The sequence below is a fragment of the Theropithecus gelada genome, chromosome 3 (assembly GCF_003255815.1).
Source record: "Theropithecus gelada isolate Dixy chromosome 3, Tgel_1.0, whole genome shotgun sequence".
NCBI lineage: Eukaryota > Metazoa > Chordata > Mammalia > Primates > Cercopithecidae > Theropithecus > Theropithecus gelada.
This window is the reverse complement of record NC_037670.1, coordinates 153752389-153772286: the sequence shown is the minus strand read 5'-3', so window position 1 is coordinate 153772286 and position 19898 is coordinate 153752389. Positions and strand designations below refer to the sequence as shown.

General features: G+C 40.1%; 1 protein-coding gene across 4 annotated transcripts in view; it reads right to left on the bottom strand.

The window, feature by feature from the left end:
* The window catches only part of AHCYL2 (adenosylhomocysteinase like 2), a 210576-nt gene that overhangs the window by 43212 nt on the left and 147466 nt on the right, over nucleotides 1-19898 (bottom strand). For 2 of the 4 annotated variants that reach the window (XM_025379983.1, XM_025379985.1), the window contains exon 2: nucleotides 9263-9371. In XM_025379983.1, the coding sequence (XP_025235768.1) occupies nucleotides 9263-9371 (109 nt within the window). Of the gene's footprint in view, nucleotides 1-9262; nucleotides 9375-13415; nucleotides 13700-19898 lie in introns of those variants that run through there. The other 2 variants (XM_025379984.1, XM_025379982.1) reach the window with 2 other exon arrangements.

Genomic DNA, 19898 nt, shown 5'->3' with positions numbered 1-19898 from the left:
GCAACATACACTACAGTGTGAAAGGTCCAAAACTTTTTATGGTGGCTAACAGGCAGCTGCTTGCTACTGCTATTCACATGCTTAGCTGGGGTCTTTTTAGTCTCCACAGGATTCTGTAGTTACTAACCACTTGCTAGATTATTTGAAGCAGCGTCCTTCCCTGATTTGCGTTTGAATTTCTGAAGATAGTTCTTAACCTCCAAGTTTTTTGGGGGGTTAAGAAACACTCTCTAGAAAAAGGTTTGTATCTCTCAATGGAGTAAAGTACTGCCATCACTTTTAAGGGTAGAAAACTGTGAAAGCTCAGAGTGCCTACGGTCTATGATACTCTGATCTACTTATATCCAGAGAATTAAGGCATTTCTGAGATTTCTTAGCAAATGGTCTATCTCTGGGAGGGCTGTAAAAGGCAAGTCTGACCTTGCCCAGTTAATCAGGCATGGCACTACAAACCATTTGGGCAGGAGGGGCTTGAGAATCTCTCATGGAGCTGGAGCAAAGTCCTAACACGAGGCAACAGGAATGAACATGGGCACCAGGGGAGGTGAAGGAATTAGTAAATCCCCAAAGAGACTTTTGTTCTTGAAAGGAGCTAATCTGTACAAAAAGTTTGTGTTCTTTCTCCTAGGGTGAGTGAAAGCTCAAAGTACTTTTGGCAACAGAACCCAGAAACAGCTTTCTGGGAAGTCATCTGTTTTACTAATCAATATTCAGAAATACCTAATAAATTAGAGGCTTAGGGGAACCATGCTTCTACCACCTGAGAGAGAAAAAAATAGCCATCCCTAATCCTGATCCAGATTTATGGGAAAATTACTTTTGAAGAAAGTGTTCATATTCAGAATATCCTGAAATCTCAAATCCTTTTTCAGAGTCATGATGACTTTTATGCTTCCCAATGGCCATTCAAATATATTGGTCATGTGTTCTGGAGTCAGTCTTTGATTTGAGTCTCAGTCTCTGTTTCTGGGTGTATAAAGTGGAGCTGATCCATTTGAAAGAGTTGTTAATTTACTCACGTATTCAGTCATTCACACACTCAGTTGTTTATTCAAATTTTAATTATGCATCTATTGTGTGCTAGACATAGTCTAGGTGCTGGAAATACAGGACAGATATAGATGGTCCTTACCTTCATGGAGTTTTCAGTCAAGTCAGTGAGTCAAAAAAGAAATAACTAGTTACAAAATTAGTTATTTAGAGCTTAAAAAAAAACAGTTGTAATGTGTGCTGTAAAGCAGAAATCAGGATGTCATAAGACTATATAATAGGAGAACATGACTTGTCAGAGTCAAGTTGTTGAGCAGATTAAGTAAGATAATATATGTAAAGTGCTTAGTGCAATGCTTGGCATACAGTAATTAAGCACTCAATAAATGATACCTGATATTACCCACTTCTGCACATATTTTAAATTCAGTTCCAGATATAACATCTTTAAGGGTTCTTACTCAGCTTTAGGATTTTGAATGGGAAAAGAATGACATACATACATTATCATTTAGCAGTTTCTCTTTTTTTATACCTCCATCATCTCCTACTAATCTACCGAAGCAGCAGGTGGTTGGCTGGCAGTGATTTGAGAGGTTGAGACTGGAGTCATAACTCTACCCAGAAGAGATCCCCCTCCCTATGCCTCTTTAGTTTCTATGTCAGAAGAAAACAAAAAAGCAAAACAAAATTTGAAAACTTCCCCTTAAGGGAAGCATTCCAATTTCCGGCTTCACCATTTTTCCCCCCAACTCAAAGAAAAAAAAAAAAATCTTTATACCACTTCCCTATTCTAAAAGCTGGAAAAAAAAGTATTTTACTTTCTTAACAGTAGTCAAGTAGTTACAGTTAATTCAACCAATGTTTTTCTTTGAGCCAAAATGTATTTGTTTTCCAAGAGCCTTTTTTTTTTTTTTTTTTTTTGAAGACAGAAGGTCTTACTCTGTCACTCAGGCTGGAGCACAGTGGCACCATCTCGGCTCACTGCAACCTCCGCCTCCTGGGTTCAAACAATTCTCCTGCCTCAGCCTCCCTAGTAGCTGGGATTACAGGCGCCTGCCACTGTGCCCGGCTAATTTTTGCATTTTTAGTAGAGACGGGGTTTCGCCATGCTGGCAGGCTGGTCTTGAACTCCTGACCTCAGGTGATCCACCCACTTTGACCTCCCAAAGTGCTAGGATTAGAGGCTTGAGCCACCATGCCCGGCCTCAAAGAACTCCTTATACGGACCTGCTATCAGGTAAGAACCAAAAATATCAGTTGTCTAGATTGTCCTACTATGCGGATACGACATGGCTGACAGATCCAGACCAAGAGAATGTATTACTAGTTCTGCAAACACAGTGGAAAGGTTATTGCTGAATTAGTGACATTTACTCATTTATTCTTTGAATCCATACTCATTTCTGCCACAGAGTAACAAACTCATGATGACAGTTGAGATAGCATTAAGGATTGTTCCTAGGAAAATTTAGAGAAACCCAGCACATACGCACAAACACACTTGAACAGAGTTTCTAAAATATTTGTAATTGCCAGCATACTGTAAAGCCCAGAGTCATAGTTTAAATAAGCGAGAACAACCAATAACCTACTAAAATAGTCCTGAAATCCTAGCTCTAGCTTCAACCCTAAGTGGTTAAGTGACCAATTTTCAATTTATCTAACTGTTAACTGTAACAGATTCCCTCTTTCCTCATACTCTTTCCCCCAACTACCACCAGAAAAATCTTATGAATCAATGAGATGATAACCAGAAGGGTTCCATTTCTATGTAGAAAAGGAATACGAAGTACAGTATAACTGTACTATGGGATGTTATCTTGTTTCATTATTTTCCAAAATCAGAATACAACATGATGAATCAAGAATCCACAATCTATCTCACAGAACATGTATACACGTTTTAAGGCTCAAGCCTGATTAGCTTTACCTCTCAGCAGCTGTGATACTGTGGGTTACTGCTAGGAGAAGCAGCAGTCAGAACCCTGACTGAATTAGTCCTATTAGACTATTTTATATCAGGCAACTCCTCTTGGGCCTAACCTATTCATTTGGTAATGGAAGTAACAGTAGGGACCTACTAACCTATTCATTCGGTAATGGAAGTAACAGTAGGGACCTGTGTGTCTGGTTATAGCAGACTTCACTGATGAATGTAAAAAGCTATGTTAGCATCTCAAATACAAACAAACAAAACTTTGTTGTTCAGAAAAATCTGAAAATATCTCAAACTTTATAAGAATTGTAGAGTTTTGGGGAAAAAAGAACCAATTGTGAAGAAGGGACTCCTGTCTTCTCTCTTCATTCTTAACCAAGTAACTCACTGCAAAGACAGCTTATTCAGAAATATATCACTGAGAATGGTCTGATTAAAAAAAAAGTCTCTTCTGTTCATTTGTTTTTATGAGGTTTTTTTCCTTAGGGGAAGAGTTTTTTAGAAGTTTGCTTCTTATAAAATAGTTCCATGGATTAATGCAGCGTTGTTCAACCTGGGTTCTGCTAGAATTAAGTCCTAATGCCTTGAAGCATTCATTGTACATAATGAATTAACTTCTCTTCCACACATCTGGAAAGGTACTAGTCATGTATCATCTTTTGGAAAATTAAGAAAGTCTATAAAATCATTTTCTGTGTTCTGTGATTCAGATGAGGATCCCTGGTTGAGAAAAGCTGGTAGAGGTTTCTAAATGAAAGCATGGCAAAACTTAGTACTAGGATCCCTAGGAAGGGAGAGGAGGCTACAGCCTATGTAAGCCTCTGAGTATCTTCCGCAAAACAAGCACTTTGGACGGGAAAGTATCTTTTTTTGAAATCTCATAAACCTGCTTTTGTTGTTCACACACACTGAGTATATTAGAGACCTCAACAAGGGTGTAAAAGTATAATGTCTCTGAACACCTTTCACCAATATGTATTTATTGAGTACCTCTTATGTGTCAAACAGTTCTAAGTGCTGGGAATACAGCAATGTAAAACAGAAAAAAAAAAGAAAAAAAAAAATCTCTGTTCTCATGGATCCTGCATTTAAGTAGAAGGGAAAAGACCAAAACATATTAGTAACATATATATGTTATATGATAAGTGCCATGAAGAAAAATAGAGGAAAATTTGATAGAGAATGTTGGGTGGAGTTCTGTATAGTATTTATTTCTAATGAATTTTTAATTGACAAAATTGTACATATTTATGTGTATAACATGACGTTTCGAGATATGTACACATTGTGGAATGGCTCAACAGAGATAATTAACATATGCATTACCTCATATCCCTATCATTTCTTTGTGGTGAGAACACTTAAAATCTGTTGTCCTAGCAATTTTCTAGAATACAACACATTGTTATTAACTATAGTCACCATGTTGGGTACAATTTAAAAGAGTAGCCAGGATAGGATTCAGTGAGAAGTTGATGATTTTTGGTGAAGAACTGGAGGTGGTAAGGTAGCCAGCCATGCATGTATCTGGAAAAAGAGCATTCCAGGCAGAGGGAACAGGTACAAAGGTCTTGAAGCAGGAGAGTGCTTGGCATGTTTCAAAATAACAGTAGGAGGCTAGCAAGGCCAGAGTGAAATGAACATCTCGGGGAGTGGGGAGGTTTAGGGAAGTAGTGAGGTGAACAGAAATGTAGGCCATTGTAAGAACTTTAGGCTTTACCTAAGAGTGAGATTGGGAAGCCACTGGAAGGTTTTAGGCAGTGAAATGATATGGCATGACTTATTTTAAAAGAATACATTTGGCTGTAGTGTTGAGAATAGACTAAAGATGGGTAAGGTTGGAACTGAGGAGCTCAGTTTTTAATACATGGGAGGTTTGAGATGTCTATGGGCTGGGTGCCATGGCTCATGCCTGTAATCCCAGCACTTTGGCAGGAGGATTGCTTGAGGCCAGGAGTTTGAGACCAGCCTAGGCAACAAAGTGAGACCCCCCATCTCTACAAAAAAATTTTCAAAAATTAGCTGGATGTGGTGGTACACATCTGTTGTCCTAGTTACCAGGGAGGCTGAGGTGGGAGGATTGGCTGAGCCCAAGAGTTTGAGGCTATAGTGAGCCATGACTGTGCCACTATACTCCAGTCTGGACAACAAAGCAAGACACTGTCTCTTAAAAAAAAAAAAAAAAAAAGAATAAAATAAAAAGAGATACCTATAAAACATTCAAGTGAAAGGACTTAGCAGGCAGTTGTATATATGAATCTAATATACAGGAGAGAGATTTAAGCTGGGATAAAATTTGAGAATCGGCCGGGCGCGGTGGCTCAAGCCTGTAATCCCAGCACTTTGGGAGGCCGAGACGGGCGGATCACGAGGTCAGGAGATCGAGACCATCCTGGCTAACATGGTGAAACCTCGTCTCTACTAAAAAATACAAAAAACTAGCCGGGTGAGGTGGCGGGCGCCTGTAATCCCAGCTACTCAGGAGGCTGAGGCAGGAGAATGGTGTCAACCCGGAAGGCGGAGCTTGCAGTGAGCTGAGATCCGGCCACTGCACTCCAGCCCGGGCGACACAGCCAGACTCCTTCTCAAAAAAAAAAAAAAAAAAAAAAAAAAATTTGAGAATCAAACACCAATACACGGTATTTAAACCTATGAGATAAATGAGTTCATCTAGGGAGAAACTATAAACTGAGAAGGGAAGAGGTCAGTCTTTGGGGCTTTCCAGTTTAATTTCTATAGTCATTTAAATTATTATTAATTTTTTTTGTGACGGAGTTTCACTCTTGTTGCCCAGGCTGGAGTGCAATGGCACAGTCTCAGCTCACCGCAACCTCTGTCTCCCGGGTTCAAGCAATTCTCCTGCCTCAGCCTCCTGAGCAGTTGGGAATACAGGCAAGTGCCACCATGCCCGGCGAATTTTTGTATGTTTAGTAGGGACGGGGTTTCTCCATGTTGGTCAGGCTGGTCTCGAACTCCTGGCCTCAGGTGATTCACCCGCCTCGGCCTCCCGAAGTGCTGGAATTACAGGCATAAGCCACCGCGCCCAGCCTAAATTATTATTTTAAAAAAAAAATTTTTTTTTTTTTAGATAGAGTCTCACTCTGTTGCCCAGGCTGGAGTGCAGTGGCACAATCTCAGCTCACTGCAACCTCTGTCTCCTGGGTTCAAGCAATTCTCATGCCTCAGACTCCGGAGTAGCTGGGATTACAGGCGTGTGCCACCACGCCTAGCTAATTTTTATATTTTTTGTGGAGACAGGGTTTCACCACGTTGGCAAGGCTGGTCTTGAACACCTGACCTCAGGTGATCTGCCTGTCTCGGCCTTCCAAAGTGCTGGAATTACAGGCATGAGCCACTGTGCCCAGCCTAGTCATTTAAATGTATGCTGAATTTAAATAACTTTTAATTTTTATACATAGAAATGACTTTTAATTTTATACATAATTTAAATAATGTATACCCATTATACTGTATGCTGAAAATGGGTCCCAAGTTCTTATTGACACACATTTGCATATATGTCTTGTCATTATTTAGAAAGCTGTGAGTCAGTTCCATTACTCTTGGCTTTCATTCGATGCACATGAAGCTTTTTTTCTATCATTGTATATAACTTTCCGTTGTCTGAGTTATGAAGATGCCAGGTACAAGTTTTCCAGCATCATACAACAAATGAAACATGGATCAAAGGCTAGAAACTATGTCTCTCCTAACTCCTAGTCCAATAATCAAGGTAGTAGGCATTTCTAGTCAGAGTTTGTTTAAAAGGGCTTGACAACCATTCACTCAAAGGGGAAAAGAAAAAGAAAAAAACAAAAAACAAAACAAAGCAACAGTGCATGTGATGCAGCTGCTAAAGAAACAAACAGTCTGGGTTTCATTTTATTTATTTATTTATTTATTTATTTGAGACGGAGTCTCGCTCTGTCCTCCAGGTCCAGGTTAGAGGGCAGTGGTGCGATCTTGGCTCACTGCCAGCTCCACCTCCCGGGTTCACGCCATTCTCCTGCCTCAGCCTCCAGAGTAGCTGGGACTACAGGCACCCACCACCACGCCCAGCTAATTTTTTGTATTTTTAGTAGAGACGGAGTTTCACCGTGTTAGCCAGGATGGTCTCGATCCCTTGACCTCGTGATCCACCCGCCTCGGCCTCCCAAAGTGCTGGGATTACAGGCGTGAGCCACCGCACCTGGCCTGGGTTTCATTTTAAAAGCACTGAGTTTACGGAACACTTTCTGTAGATTAGTTCAGACCATTGAGAATATTATGTTGCTAGGCATAATATTTTTAAAATGATACCTAATCTGAAATATGTCCAGATGAGGGTAACCAGGACAGTGGGATACCCCCAAATCAGGCAAACAAAACCAGCAAATTTTAAATAAAATCTTTAAATTCCAGGGATTATATAATAACTTATCAGGAGATAAATAACTATGTATAGTAAGTAGCATCCTATGATTTAAAATGCTCCCAAAGAGGTCAGCAATTAGTGGGAAGCCGAATGAGATCTTTAAGTTCTTTTTCTTCTCCAGGATGTTTTGACTTCCTGCACCTGAACTTAATATCATTAAATAGATACATTAGGTTGGCAATTTTTGACTTAAAAAAATGGTAATTTCATATAGTTTAATCTAAAAGGTCCAAGTTTACCAGGACGATACCAGTCCATATCATTTACCAACGAGCTATGCCAAGTCACTATGTGCTCACTTAGAAACCAAGGGCATCATTACTCTCTTCCAGGTAAATAGATATTTTTTAAAGTACACTTCCTGACTATGGGGGTTGGGTGGGAAGGCAGGTATTGGTTTCCTCTGCAGGAATATAGTTGGATATGTATATCTAGTGTGTAGGGGAGAGACTGAGCTGGAGTTAAAATTTGACATTATTATTATTACTATCAATCTTTAGATTATATGCAGAAACCCACAGCTTAAAATGTTACAAACTATTTTACAATTCACATTTTTCACAATTATTATGGTTTCCAGAGTTACATTAACCAGTTCGTGAATTTTCAACACTGCTTATTTCAGTAGAATAAGATAGGTTTCCCGGCTAGGCGCAGTGGCTCACGCCTGTAATCCCAGAATTTGGGGAGGCTGAGGAGAATCATTTGAGCCCAGAAGTTCGAGACCAGCCCGGGCAACATGGCAAGATTCCATTTCTACAAATAATTTTAAATTTTAAATTTAGGCAGGCATGGTGGTGGGCGCCTGTGGTCTCAGATACTCAGTAGACTTCAGTCCACGAGGTCAAGGCTGCAGTGAGCTTTGACCATGCCACTTGCACTCCAGCCTGGGTGACAGAGTGAGACCCTGTCTCAAATCCTGTGCTACCCCTGAAAAAAGGTAGTACAAGATTCTGTATCTTTAGATAAATATCCATAGGAAGTGATGTCATATGCTTTACATCATTCACTGTTACTGTGGGGAGAAAGTAAAAAGAGAAATGTAAAAAGTATATAATCTACCCCGCCTAAAAGCTAGCTTCCCAAACAACTGTTCTTCAACTTTATATAACAAATATTACTTTCCTATTTGTATGAAGAATAAATAAAATTTCAGGTCATGATAAAAATTTTCTAATGAATATTACTATTTATAATGTGAAGAGGTAACTAGGGCAAGCACTCAGTTCCCTACCACATCCCAACACAAGAGCAAAATAAACTAACTCCTTATTGAATCAGGCTCATACTAGGCAGCATTTAGCACAAATGGCCAATGCCTTGAAGGGGTCCTACACAGTAACAGCTTACCTGGCATTAAATGATAACTCAGTCCCAGGGCACATGTATTTGAATTAATGCCAGTGCAAAGGATGGGAGGAGTAACAAGAAGTCCAATGTCACGGCTTAAGGGAGAAGGCAAAGGGCTCACTTGCTTGAACTAGCTGCAGTGTCTTCCTTATTTCTTGGGGCAATTGAGGTTTCCCTGTTAATTTGCAAGTACCAGATGGAGGGATGAAGAACTTTTTTATTTTCGAAGGATTAAAAAAAAAAAAACCCACAAATATATACACACACTGTTCAGGAAAGGTCATCAATGACATATTCCCACCCTTCTGAGTAGATTAAAGAATTCAATTTCCTTAATCACCCTCTTCTGCCTCTATTGGAAGCGGAGGCCTCTATTAAGCTCCAATCTAAACCGCCAAGAGGAATCCAAAGATTCCACCCAGAATTTTAGTCTAAATTTTAACTCAGAGTATTTTTTATTCAAAGCACAGTCTTGGTCATGCTTAATTAGCCTTGGATAGACAGGAGGACCCATTGAGATCATACTTAATTAGCCTCAACAGCTGGGTCCACAGCAGCTCAGTACTCACCTGAGCTGTAGCTGTCAGTAGATGACTGAGAAATGGAACGAGACAGAGAGCGACGTCCAATTTTGGTGGGACGTTTGTTGAATTCTTGCTTCTGGTCAGCAAACTGGATCTGCTAAGAAAAAGAAACCTAGTTATATGGAGAAAAAGAACCTCCATTTTGAGACAGCAATTCAAGGCTTGTATTATAGGCTTTCACCTAACAGTTGATCTGATTGTATCAACCTACGTTTGGAATGTTAAGACTCTTTGAAGAGAAGAATACTTTTTAATTCTTTTATTATTATTTTTTTATTTTTTATTTTTATTTTTTTTGAGATGGAGTCTCACTCTGTCGCCCAAGCTGGAGTGCAGTGGCGCGATCTCGGCTCACTGCAAGCTCCACTTCCCGGGTTCAAGCGATTCTCTTGCCTCAGCCTCCCGAGTAGCTGGGACTACAGGTGCCCGCCACCACACCCGGCTAATTTTTGTATTTTTAGAAGAGATGGGGTTTCACCATGTTGGCCAGGCTGGTCTCGAATTCCTGACCTCAAGTGATCCGCTCGCCTCTGCCTCCCAAAGTGCTGGGATTACAGGCGTGAGCCACCGCGCCTGGCTGAGATGGGGTTTTTCCATATTGCCCAGGCTGGCCTTGAACTCCTGGGTTCAAGCAATCCTCTCACCTCATCCTCTCACATAGCAGGGACTACAAGCATGTGTCACTGTGTCTGGCGATGTCTCATTCTTTTCCTACTATGTTTCTAATCAAATTTAAATCTTTGATACGCTCTTTTTTTTTTTTGAGATGGACTTTTACTCTGTCACCCAGGCTGCAGTGCGGTGGCACAATCTCGGCTCACTGCAACCTCCACCTCCCGGGTTCAAGTGATTCTCATGCCTCAGCCTCTTGGTAGTTAGGATTACAGGCACACACCACCATGCCCTGCTAATTTTTGTATTTTTAGTAGAGACGGGGTTTCACCATGTTGGCCAGGCTGGTCTCGAACTCCTGACCTCAAGTGATCCACCCACCTCGGCCTCCCAAAGTGCTGGGATTATAGGCATGAGCCAGTGTGCCTGGCCCACTCTTTGACTATATGCTTTTTATAATAAAATTGTGACACCCCACTCCCCACAAATAGAGAATGGGATATTCTGCTTAAATTTTTAGAAAGTTGAGTCATATTCAGAAATATTTTCTACAGTTTCACTGAAAAGTAAAACTGGAAAGAATATTTGAGATTATCGTATTTGTAAGCTGCATATATCTAGATGAGAAAATTGCAAGGTACAGGAAAGAATATTTGAGATTATTATATTTGTAAGCTCCATATATCTAAATGAGAAAATTGCAAGGTACAGGAAGGCAAAATGACTTGCATTCAGGTTTCAAGAATATCAGGAAATGGTATGATTTAATAATTTTTAAAAAGGCTTTTCATTAAGAATGAACATTCTGAAATTGCATTTAAATTCTGGCTATGCCACTCATTAACTGTGTGATGTTGCTCAAGATGCTTTAGTGAGTCTCATTTTTCCATAAATACAACAGAGATAAAAGTACTTACCTCACAGGTTTTAGAGAGGGTTCAATGAGACAATGCATGTAAATTGAAACATAGCAGAAAATTCAATAAATCCACTCCCTACCCGACCCCCACAGTTCAATGCTCTCGTAACTCCTGCAGGTAGCCACACTAATTTGTTAAAGCTTTTCTAAAATATACTAGTTAGCTTTCCAGTACTAGTAAGTAAATTGTTTTTTTTTAGATGGAGTCTCACTCTGTAGTCAGGCTGGAGTACAGTGGCGTGATCTTGGCTCACTGCAACTTCCGCCTCCCGGGTTCAAGCGATTCTCCTGCCTCAGCCTCCCGAGTAGCTGGGATTACAGGTGTGTGCCACCACGCCCAGCTAATTTGTGTATTTTTAGTAGAGACGGGGTTTCACCACGTTAGCCAGGATGGTCTCAATCTCTTGACCTTGTGATCTGCCCGCCTCGGCCTCCCAAAGTGCTGGGATTACAGGCGTGAGCCACCGCGCCTGGCTAGTAAGTAAATATTTATTTTTTAATACTTGATGTTATAAAATACCTAAAAGCAATAAGATTGATCATTAACTATAATAGATGTAGAAGGAGCAGATTACTTGACTGTATATGTATAAACCTCATATCACACTATGGAGGTTGCATTTTTGATGATTATTTGATAATGATTTTCTTACAATTTTATCTTTCTCCTATTGTTGGAAGTTCCAGCTGATACTTTATAATACTCTACAAATCAAAGGTCATTTATAAACTATACTTGTTTGGGGAAAAAAAAGCTCATATAATTTATTCAATTAATAACTTTTTCGTTTTCTCTGTTTGTATAATTGCCTATTCTGAATCCAAGGTGGCACAGAGGAAGGTCTAATGAAAATGATCAAAGATCTGACAAGTGACTCTACCTTTAATGATAAAAAGATGGTTCCTTGATGGGCAGAACATATAGTACACCAGAATGAAAGGAGGAACTGATGGCTCCACTTCCCACAGTTAGAGGTAACTAATGAGTCACTTGAGTATTGTGACAAGGGGACCAATGCCAAATTGAATTAGCTTCACATTGCCTTTTAGGGGGATTCATAGTCTTTTCATAGCCATAACAACAAATAAAGCCTGCAAAGTGCTTTAGGGCTTGCAAATTGTTTTCAGCAATAGGAAAACTCATCAGATAAGAAGCTCTTCATATACAAACAAACAAAAAAAATGACAAAGATGATTATTTTGCTCAACTAACAACTTATTCCAAAAAGATAAAGTGCCTTTCTATGTACTCCCATAGGACGTACATGAACTTTCATGTATTGCATTTCTCCTAGCACAGCACTTACCACACTAAATGTAACTATCTGTCTACTTACCTGTATTCTCTATAAACTATAGGCTCATAAAGGGAGAAGCTGTGATTCTCGTTCACCCTTATATCCTCAGGCACAAATCCTAGGCACTCAATCAAGTGCTGAATCAATATATCTGAAGTAGCCTATTCTATCTTCACTTCTATACTTGGTTGAATATTCAGTAAATATGGTAAACATAAACAAAGTCTAAAGTTAAAATGATTTTTAAGGGCAAAAAGAGCTAAGAAGAGAGGAAAGGTGGAAAGCTGGGAGGTGGATAGCAATCAGGCTGCAAACTCTGGCTTCCATTTCACCAACCTTGTTCAAAACAGTCACATGTCTTTATTCTTTTTTAGAAGCCCATCTAGGAAAAGGAATAATAATGGAACTTTTCAAAGGTCACCCTGAGTCACTAACTTTTCCAGTGTCCCCTTTAAAGAAGAATAAACCCTGTTTCAGATGCTCAACACAACCTCACACCTGCGTACATGCACATGTGGGTGCATATGCACACACACCATGTACACACACCACTAGAGGGGGCCAGTCACTCTTATTCCCTAGATTGTAGGATCAGGGTGAATAAACCACGTAGCTATCTAGCTGCATTATCATCTCAAACCAGTTTCTCTGAGCTGAGCTGTCTTCTCTATAGTGTTTTCTATTTACAGTAATCCCTCCTTCCTGGGACAAGTTCATGCTATCTTTTAGGACTAAAGAAGACTAGGTTGTGCAAGGCTTTATCCACTTAGAACATAGGGTTCTAAAACCTTGCTTATTGGTTAGACACTGAAGTCAAGTTTCTTTAAGACAGAAAAATATTAGAGCAAGATTAACCACTTAAATATAAGTTATACAATTTTCCCCAGGAAACAAGTATCTTTCTCTGACAACTAGAACATGAATTAAGTGGCTCCCTGGTGTCTACCTCCTCTCAATAATTAAACACCAATATATTCTTCACTCAACAGTCCACTTTGTAATGGATTGGTTTTGTAATCTGCCCACCCCAATTGTGGTACCTTAGTAGATTAAAACCCTAACTTTCCTACCTTGTCTGGAACCAGGATCTTTTAAAGAAATCCTCTTTTTCCATATGAGAGAGAACTGCCTAATTCCAACAGGCATTAAGGCAAAGGAGGAAAAGAGACTGTTAAAAGAGGGGTAGTTCACCTTATGCCAGAGGGACAGATGAAAGCAGGAAAGGAGAGGAAAAAGAGTATAAGCAGCTGGCTTTTTACAATAATGGCTATAGCAGCGGCAAGACTGGTAAATAAGAGCTTAGCCTCACCTGGGCCTTAATCCCAGAGTTGCCATTAACAATGTATTTCTTCTTGCTGCCCAGCATAGTGACATTACCAGCCCCACTGCCACCTCTGTGGTCCAGGGACCCTTGTGATCAGGCCTTTAAACTTTCCTCATCAGCAATTCTGTTGGCTCTGGTTCCAGCCAGCTTTTGGGGCTGGGGAATGGGGGACTACTCTTCCTTGGAATCCCTGAAGCAGCTCCAACAACCCCTTCAGCAGTACAGCCCCAGTTTAATAAGGCATTTCTGTTAGTGGCTCATCAGCCATTCCTAATTCTGGTGGCTGTTTTGCTTTTATTTATTTTTTTCCTAAACACCTAATTACATGGATCCTCTGACCTCTAAACCTTGGCAAGTCCCCTGACAAGGCCCAACTTGCATGCACATAACAATAGCTTATTTATATAACCACTGCACTTTTTTGCTTGCTATAATTAACTTGCTAATTAGGTTCCTTTTCAACCTTACCTCCTCCTTTTCCATGTCAGATGATTTTAGTTAACCTAGTCTCATTAGAAAAAAATTAACCACGGAGCCACTAAAACAATGAGAGACTTTATTAAAAGAGTAAGAAAAAAAAATTAATGGTGCCAAGTACTCAGGCAGGCCCTACCCTATACTCTGTGTCCTTGGATTAGCCAGACTGGGGACACTGATTTCAGCTCTGTCACCAAGGAAATCAATTTTTCCAGTTCACTGCTTTCCTCTGAATTGTGCATCTTTTATACAGGTTTGACATTTGGTTTCTAGGCCCAGCTCAAGATTGTTGCTGATTTGGCATAGGGTGACCGAGTTTGCTCTTTTCACAAAATGTGTGTTCATGGAAGGTATGACTACAAAGGGAAGTTTCTTATCTCCTCAGTCCCCAGAATCACAACAATCTTATTACATGCCAAATATTCAAGCAAAAGGACAAAGAATCACATTCTTTATTTGCTGATTTCTGAAAGAGACATAGTGAAGAAGAAAGCTACACTCAACTGTCTGCTACATAGATTGGGGGAAAGTGATGTGAATTCTTCCTTAAAAAAAAAAAAAAAAGACTGCTTGTTGAGCATAAGAAAGGACATAAAATGGCAGATTCTATTTTTTTTTTTTTTTTTTTGAAACGGAGTTTTGCTCTTTTTGCCCAGGCTGGAGTGCAATGACGCGATCTCGGCTCACTGTAACCTCCACCTTCCGGGTCCAAGTGATTCTCCTACCTCAGCCTCCCAAGTAGCTCGGATTACAGGCATGTGCCACCACGCTGGCTACATTTTTGTATTTTTAGTAGAGATGGCGTTTCACCATTTTAGTCAGCTGGTCTTGAACTCCAGACCTCAGGTGATCCACCTGCCTCGGCCTCCCAAAGTGCTGGGATTACAGGCGTGAGCCACCACACCCAGCCAGCAGATTCTTTTTTAAGGATAATCTTTATTTAGAGCGAGGTCATATTGCATACTGCTGATTGACATCTCTGGAAGAGAAAAGTTCGGTAAGTGCCTATATTCACAGTTCTATGTATATGTTACTTCTATTAATTTGTACAAGAACCTTACGAAGCAGGCAGTATTATTCTCACTTGACAAAGTGGGAAAGTGTAACACTGAGAAAACAAATGATTTGTCCAAGGTCTCACAGCAAGTAAGTGATGGGACTGGAATTTGAGCCTGTGTTTATGCTAAAGCCAAAGCTCCATCTACTATACCATGCCTTATAATATAAGTCAGAAGACCAAAGGTCCTAGTCCCAGGTGTACTAGTCCCAAATCATTCCTTTTATCTTTAAATTTACTTAATTTAAAATTACTCTTTAAATTCATTTTCATATCAGATTACATCTTAGAAATGACATCATCCTGGATAATCTTGGGGCCCTGATCAAGTCACAACTTAAAACACCTAATTATGTAAGAATTAGAACTCTAACAGCTCTTTAAGTGGCAACTTTGCCCAATGCGACTACCAGAAATGGAAACAGAAATTAATTGAACTCAAATACGAATATTCACCATCACCCACAGCAATTCTGATCTCTTACTCATAATTTCACAAAGTGAGACAGATCACTTGCTCGCTTGATGAATCTCTAAACTTCTGCTTCTCCTAACAAGAATGTTCACCTCAGTCCACTTGTACTAAGCTGGTTCCCCTTTCCCTCACTCAGGTAAAAAGGAACTCCTTGGTCCAATGACTGAAGTCAGATAACTTGAGCCAGAAGGACTGGCATTTCTATACCAAATATAACCAGAAGACATTTTAGGAGACTGACAGGAAAAGCCTTACCACTTAACAAGTTTTGTTTGTTTGTTTTGGTTTTTTTTGAGACTGAGTCTCGCTCTGTCACCCAGGCTGGAGTGCAGTGGCACAATCTCAGCTCACTGCAACCTCCATCTCCCAGGTTCAAGTGATTCTCCTGCCTCAGACTCCCCAGCAGCTGGGACTAGAGGTGCGTGCCACCATGCCCGGCTAATTTTTGTATTTTTTTTTTTAGTAGAGACAGGGTTTCACCTTGTTAGCCAGGCTGGTCTCGATCTCCTGACCTCGTGATCCACACACCTTGGTTTGCTGGGATTACATGCGTGAGCCACTGTACCCAGTCAACAAGTTTTTATAGAATACAGTAATTCTAAAATTTTAGCTGTATCAAAATCACCTGGAGAGCTTATTAAAGCACATTGCTGGATCTTAACCACCAGAGTTTTAGAATTATAAGGTCTGGAGAGGGCCCAAGATTTTGTATTTTGTAATTAAAAAAAAAAAATTTTTTTTTCAGCTTCCAATTCTCTGGTTGAAGATTTTGTGTTTTGAGTAACTCCCCTGGAGATGCTGATGCTACTGGTCTGAAGACCACACTTTGAGAACCACTGCTCTAACACTTTCTCCAAGTGTGAGTAAAGCAGCCCTGATTCTCTTGACTCTTCTTAATCAACCATTCTATCCTATCATGGCTATAACAATGGAGGCACGTTCACAGGCAGAAAAGTAAAGGTTATTTGAAAGGTGAGAGAATACAATGAAGTGATCCTTTCTTTTCTTTCTTTTTTTTTTTTGAGATGGAAGTATCCCTCTTGTCTCCCAGGCTGGAGTGCAATGGTGCCATCTCGGCTCACTGCAACCTCCACCTATTGGGGTTCAAGTGATTCTCCTGCCTCAGCCTCCTGAATAGCTGGGATTACAGAAGCACACTACCACGCCCGGTTAATTTTTTTTGTACTTTTTAGTAGAGATGGGGTTTCACCATATTGGCCAGGCTGGTCTCAAACTCCTGACCTCAGGTGATCTGTCCACCTCGGCCCTCCGAAGTGCTTCAATTACAGGCATGAGCCACTGTGCCCAGCCGAGGTGATCTTTCTTCACACCCAAAACAGGGTCTAAAGATAAGTGGGTCTAATTCTGATTTCCATAACCTAAGGCTCTTAAAAAGAGACAGGTAACATATTAAGAAAAACAGGACTCATGGAGAGGATAGAAGATCTATTTATCCTAAAGAGGTTCAGGCCAAGAGAAACCAATCAATTCCTTTTCAAGTACATAAATACTACAAAGGATGTATCTGTGTCTCTACTTCCTAAGGTCTGTCATCATTTCTAAAATGGGGATAATCATTTCTACTTTGCTTATCTAAAATGTATGCTGAGATAATAAGATAATGTGACAGGGTTTTGAAAACTACATATTGATATACGAGTCTAAAATATTAATATTTCTATTCTTTCAAATTAAATGTTCTTAACCTATATTCCATGGATGTCTAGAACCTCCTACAACAGTATGCAAAATTTTGTATTTTTAATATCCTGGGGAGACAGCCCATAGTTTTCATCAGTTTTTCAAATGGCTTTCTGTTTTAGGCACCAATCCTGACCTAGAGTTATAGTCAAGCTACCTCTACCACCATTTATCAGATACTTTGGAGGTTTTTGTCTCTACTTCCAAGTAGATATGGTTCAGATATTTCTCAAAACACCTCTCTCTTCCAAGCCAAATCAGTGGCTTGAACTAACTCTTTACCTATGAAAAGGATTACTTCTAGCCAAAAGAATATCGGGCAGCAAGCTGGCTGGGTACTCAAGAAAGTCAATCAACCAGATTTCCTATGGAAAAGTACAGAGAGCTGGAGTGGGAGGAGGAGGAAATATTAAAATGTAGAAACATAGAAAAAGTTATTGCTGATCTCCATGCATGTTAGTCGAGGTTAGTACCAGAAGGGACTAAAGATCTCTTAGGGGAAGTAAAACACATTAATAAAGACAATCTTTAAAAGGATGTGTTCCCCAACCTTTCAGCAGTAAAGCTGTCTGAACAAGGCTAAGAAAATCTTTCACATGAAAACAGCTGAGGAGCAGAGGCGCCAGGAGAATTTTTCCAGTGATTGGTGGAACATAACCTTGAAAGTCTACCTTGTCAGTTCTTGAGATTGGGGTTCTTCAGGCTTCATCTTGGCTTATTTCCCTGCTGGGAATCAGAGATGTGAGTACTGTCAGCTGTTATATGTAGTGTGAGTCCTATTCTCTGAGGGATATGAAGTCCCTTTTTGCTGGTGATTTTTAATAAAAGGGAGATGTTGTAATATACCTTCTCTGCTAAATTTTTCTCCTGAAAGAAGATTTGAGAGGCTTCTCATATTTCTTTTGGTGGCAGGGATAGTTTCGGTGGAAATTTCATTACACTAATATGTAAATGGGAACATGAGTAAGACACTTGTTAAAACTTTAACTTGAAACTTTGGCCCAACATGGGAGCTGGAGCAAGGGTTTTTTCCTCAGGGATTAAAAGACACTTTAACATTTCACAAGCAAGGTTTGGAAATCTATAGGCAATACACTGGAGGGTGCTCAGAGGTTAGCTTTCTTGGCTAAGTGGCTATCAGTAGCAGCCTAAATGAAGTACTTTCAGACCAAGTCAGGAGTCAATGACTTACGTGGTATCTGAAAGAAAGCCTCAAAAGTCTTTGCTAAGGAAAAGCTAGCAAATGAGACAATCGTGTTATTGAAGACTAGCCCCTCCCTATTCCTTTTTATTGCTGTTCAAAATACTGAGCAAAGGTATTTTCCTGCTATTTAAGAGACGGAGTGGCCAAGAAATTCCTGAGAGTAATACTTTATTAAAACAGAGCAGAGCTGTGCTTTTCTAAATTATTATTTTGTTTGTTTGTTTGTTTTGAGACGGGGTCTGGCTCTGTCGCCCAGGCTGGAGTGAGATGATAGGATTTCGGCTCACTGCAAGCTCCGCCTCCCGGGTTCACGCCATTCTCCTGCCTCAGCCTCCCGAGTAGCTGGGACTACAGGCACCCGCCACCATGCCCCACTAATTTTTTGTATTTTTAGTAGAGACAGGGTTTCACCGTGTTCGCCAGGATGGTCTCAATCTCCTGCCCTTGTGATCTGTCCGCCTCAGATTACAGGCGTGAGCCACTGCGCCCGGCCACAAATGTTTTTATTTATTTATTTATTTATTTATTTATTTATTTATTACCAACCAAGACACAGCACTACAGAGCTGTGTTTTCTTAAAGAGTGTTTTCTAAAAGTTGGGAAGCCTTAGATCATATCCCTTATGCAGTGGTCACACCAACTCCTTTAGGGCAGTTTTCCCTTTCACATAAGTAGAAAGAAGGTAAATAGGGTGAAAGTTCAGTAGGAGCTGCTACTGAACTTTAAGGGGATGTGCTAAGCTTGTAAGACGGTGAGGACTATGACAGAAATAAGAATTACTGTAAAACTTTGATTGATTCTGAGTTGGCACACTAATGTTCAGTAGAATTCTTCTGTAATATTCCTTTATAGAAATACTAAAGTTTGATACCTTAACGTGGCCCTTCCCCTAAGAAAACCAAATTTCTTTTTCCCCCCTTCTTGTTATTAGTGAGTAGCAAGAAATTCAAAAAAACTCAACCTAATCAGAAGTATTAAATAAATCCTTCCATTAATTCTAAAACACTACATTACTTGGAATAAGCTTGTAGATGGATAGGTTTTCTTTCCACAAAATGTTTTAAAATTGAACACAAGGCTGGGCATGGTGGCTCACACCTGTAATCCCAGCACTTTGGGAGGCCAAGTTGAGTGGATCACCTAAGGTCAGGAGTTCAAGACCAGCCTGGCCAACATGGTAAAACCCCATCTCCACCAAAAATACAAAAATTACCCTGTGTGGTGGTGCACACCTGTAATCCCTGCTACTCATGAGGCTGAGGCAGGAGAATCACTTGAACCCAGGAAGCGGAGGCTGCAGTGAGCTGAGATCCCGCCACTGTACTCCAGCCTAGACAACAAAGCCAGACTCCATCTCAAAAAAAAAAAAAAAAAAAAAACCTGAACATAATGTTCTGAAACAACATTAAGAACAGCAATAACCTCCCCCAAAACAATAAACAATAGTTGTAACAATGAGTTGAAATGTAATTTCCTCAGCGGGGCCTTTGTTAGGCCTACTATATATTCTATCTCATTATCAATAGTTATTTCTTCAAATCCATAATTCTGTA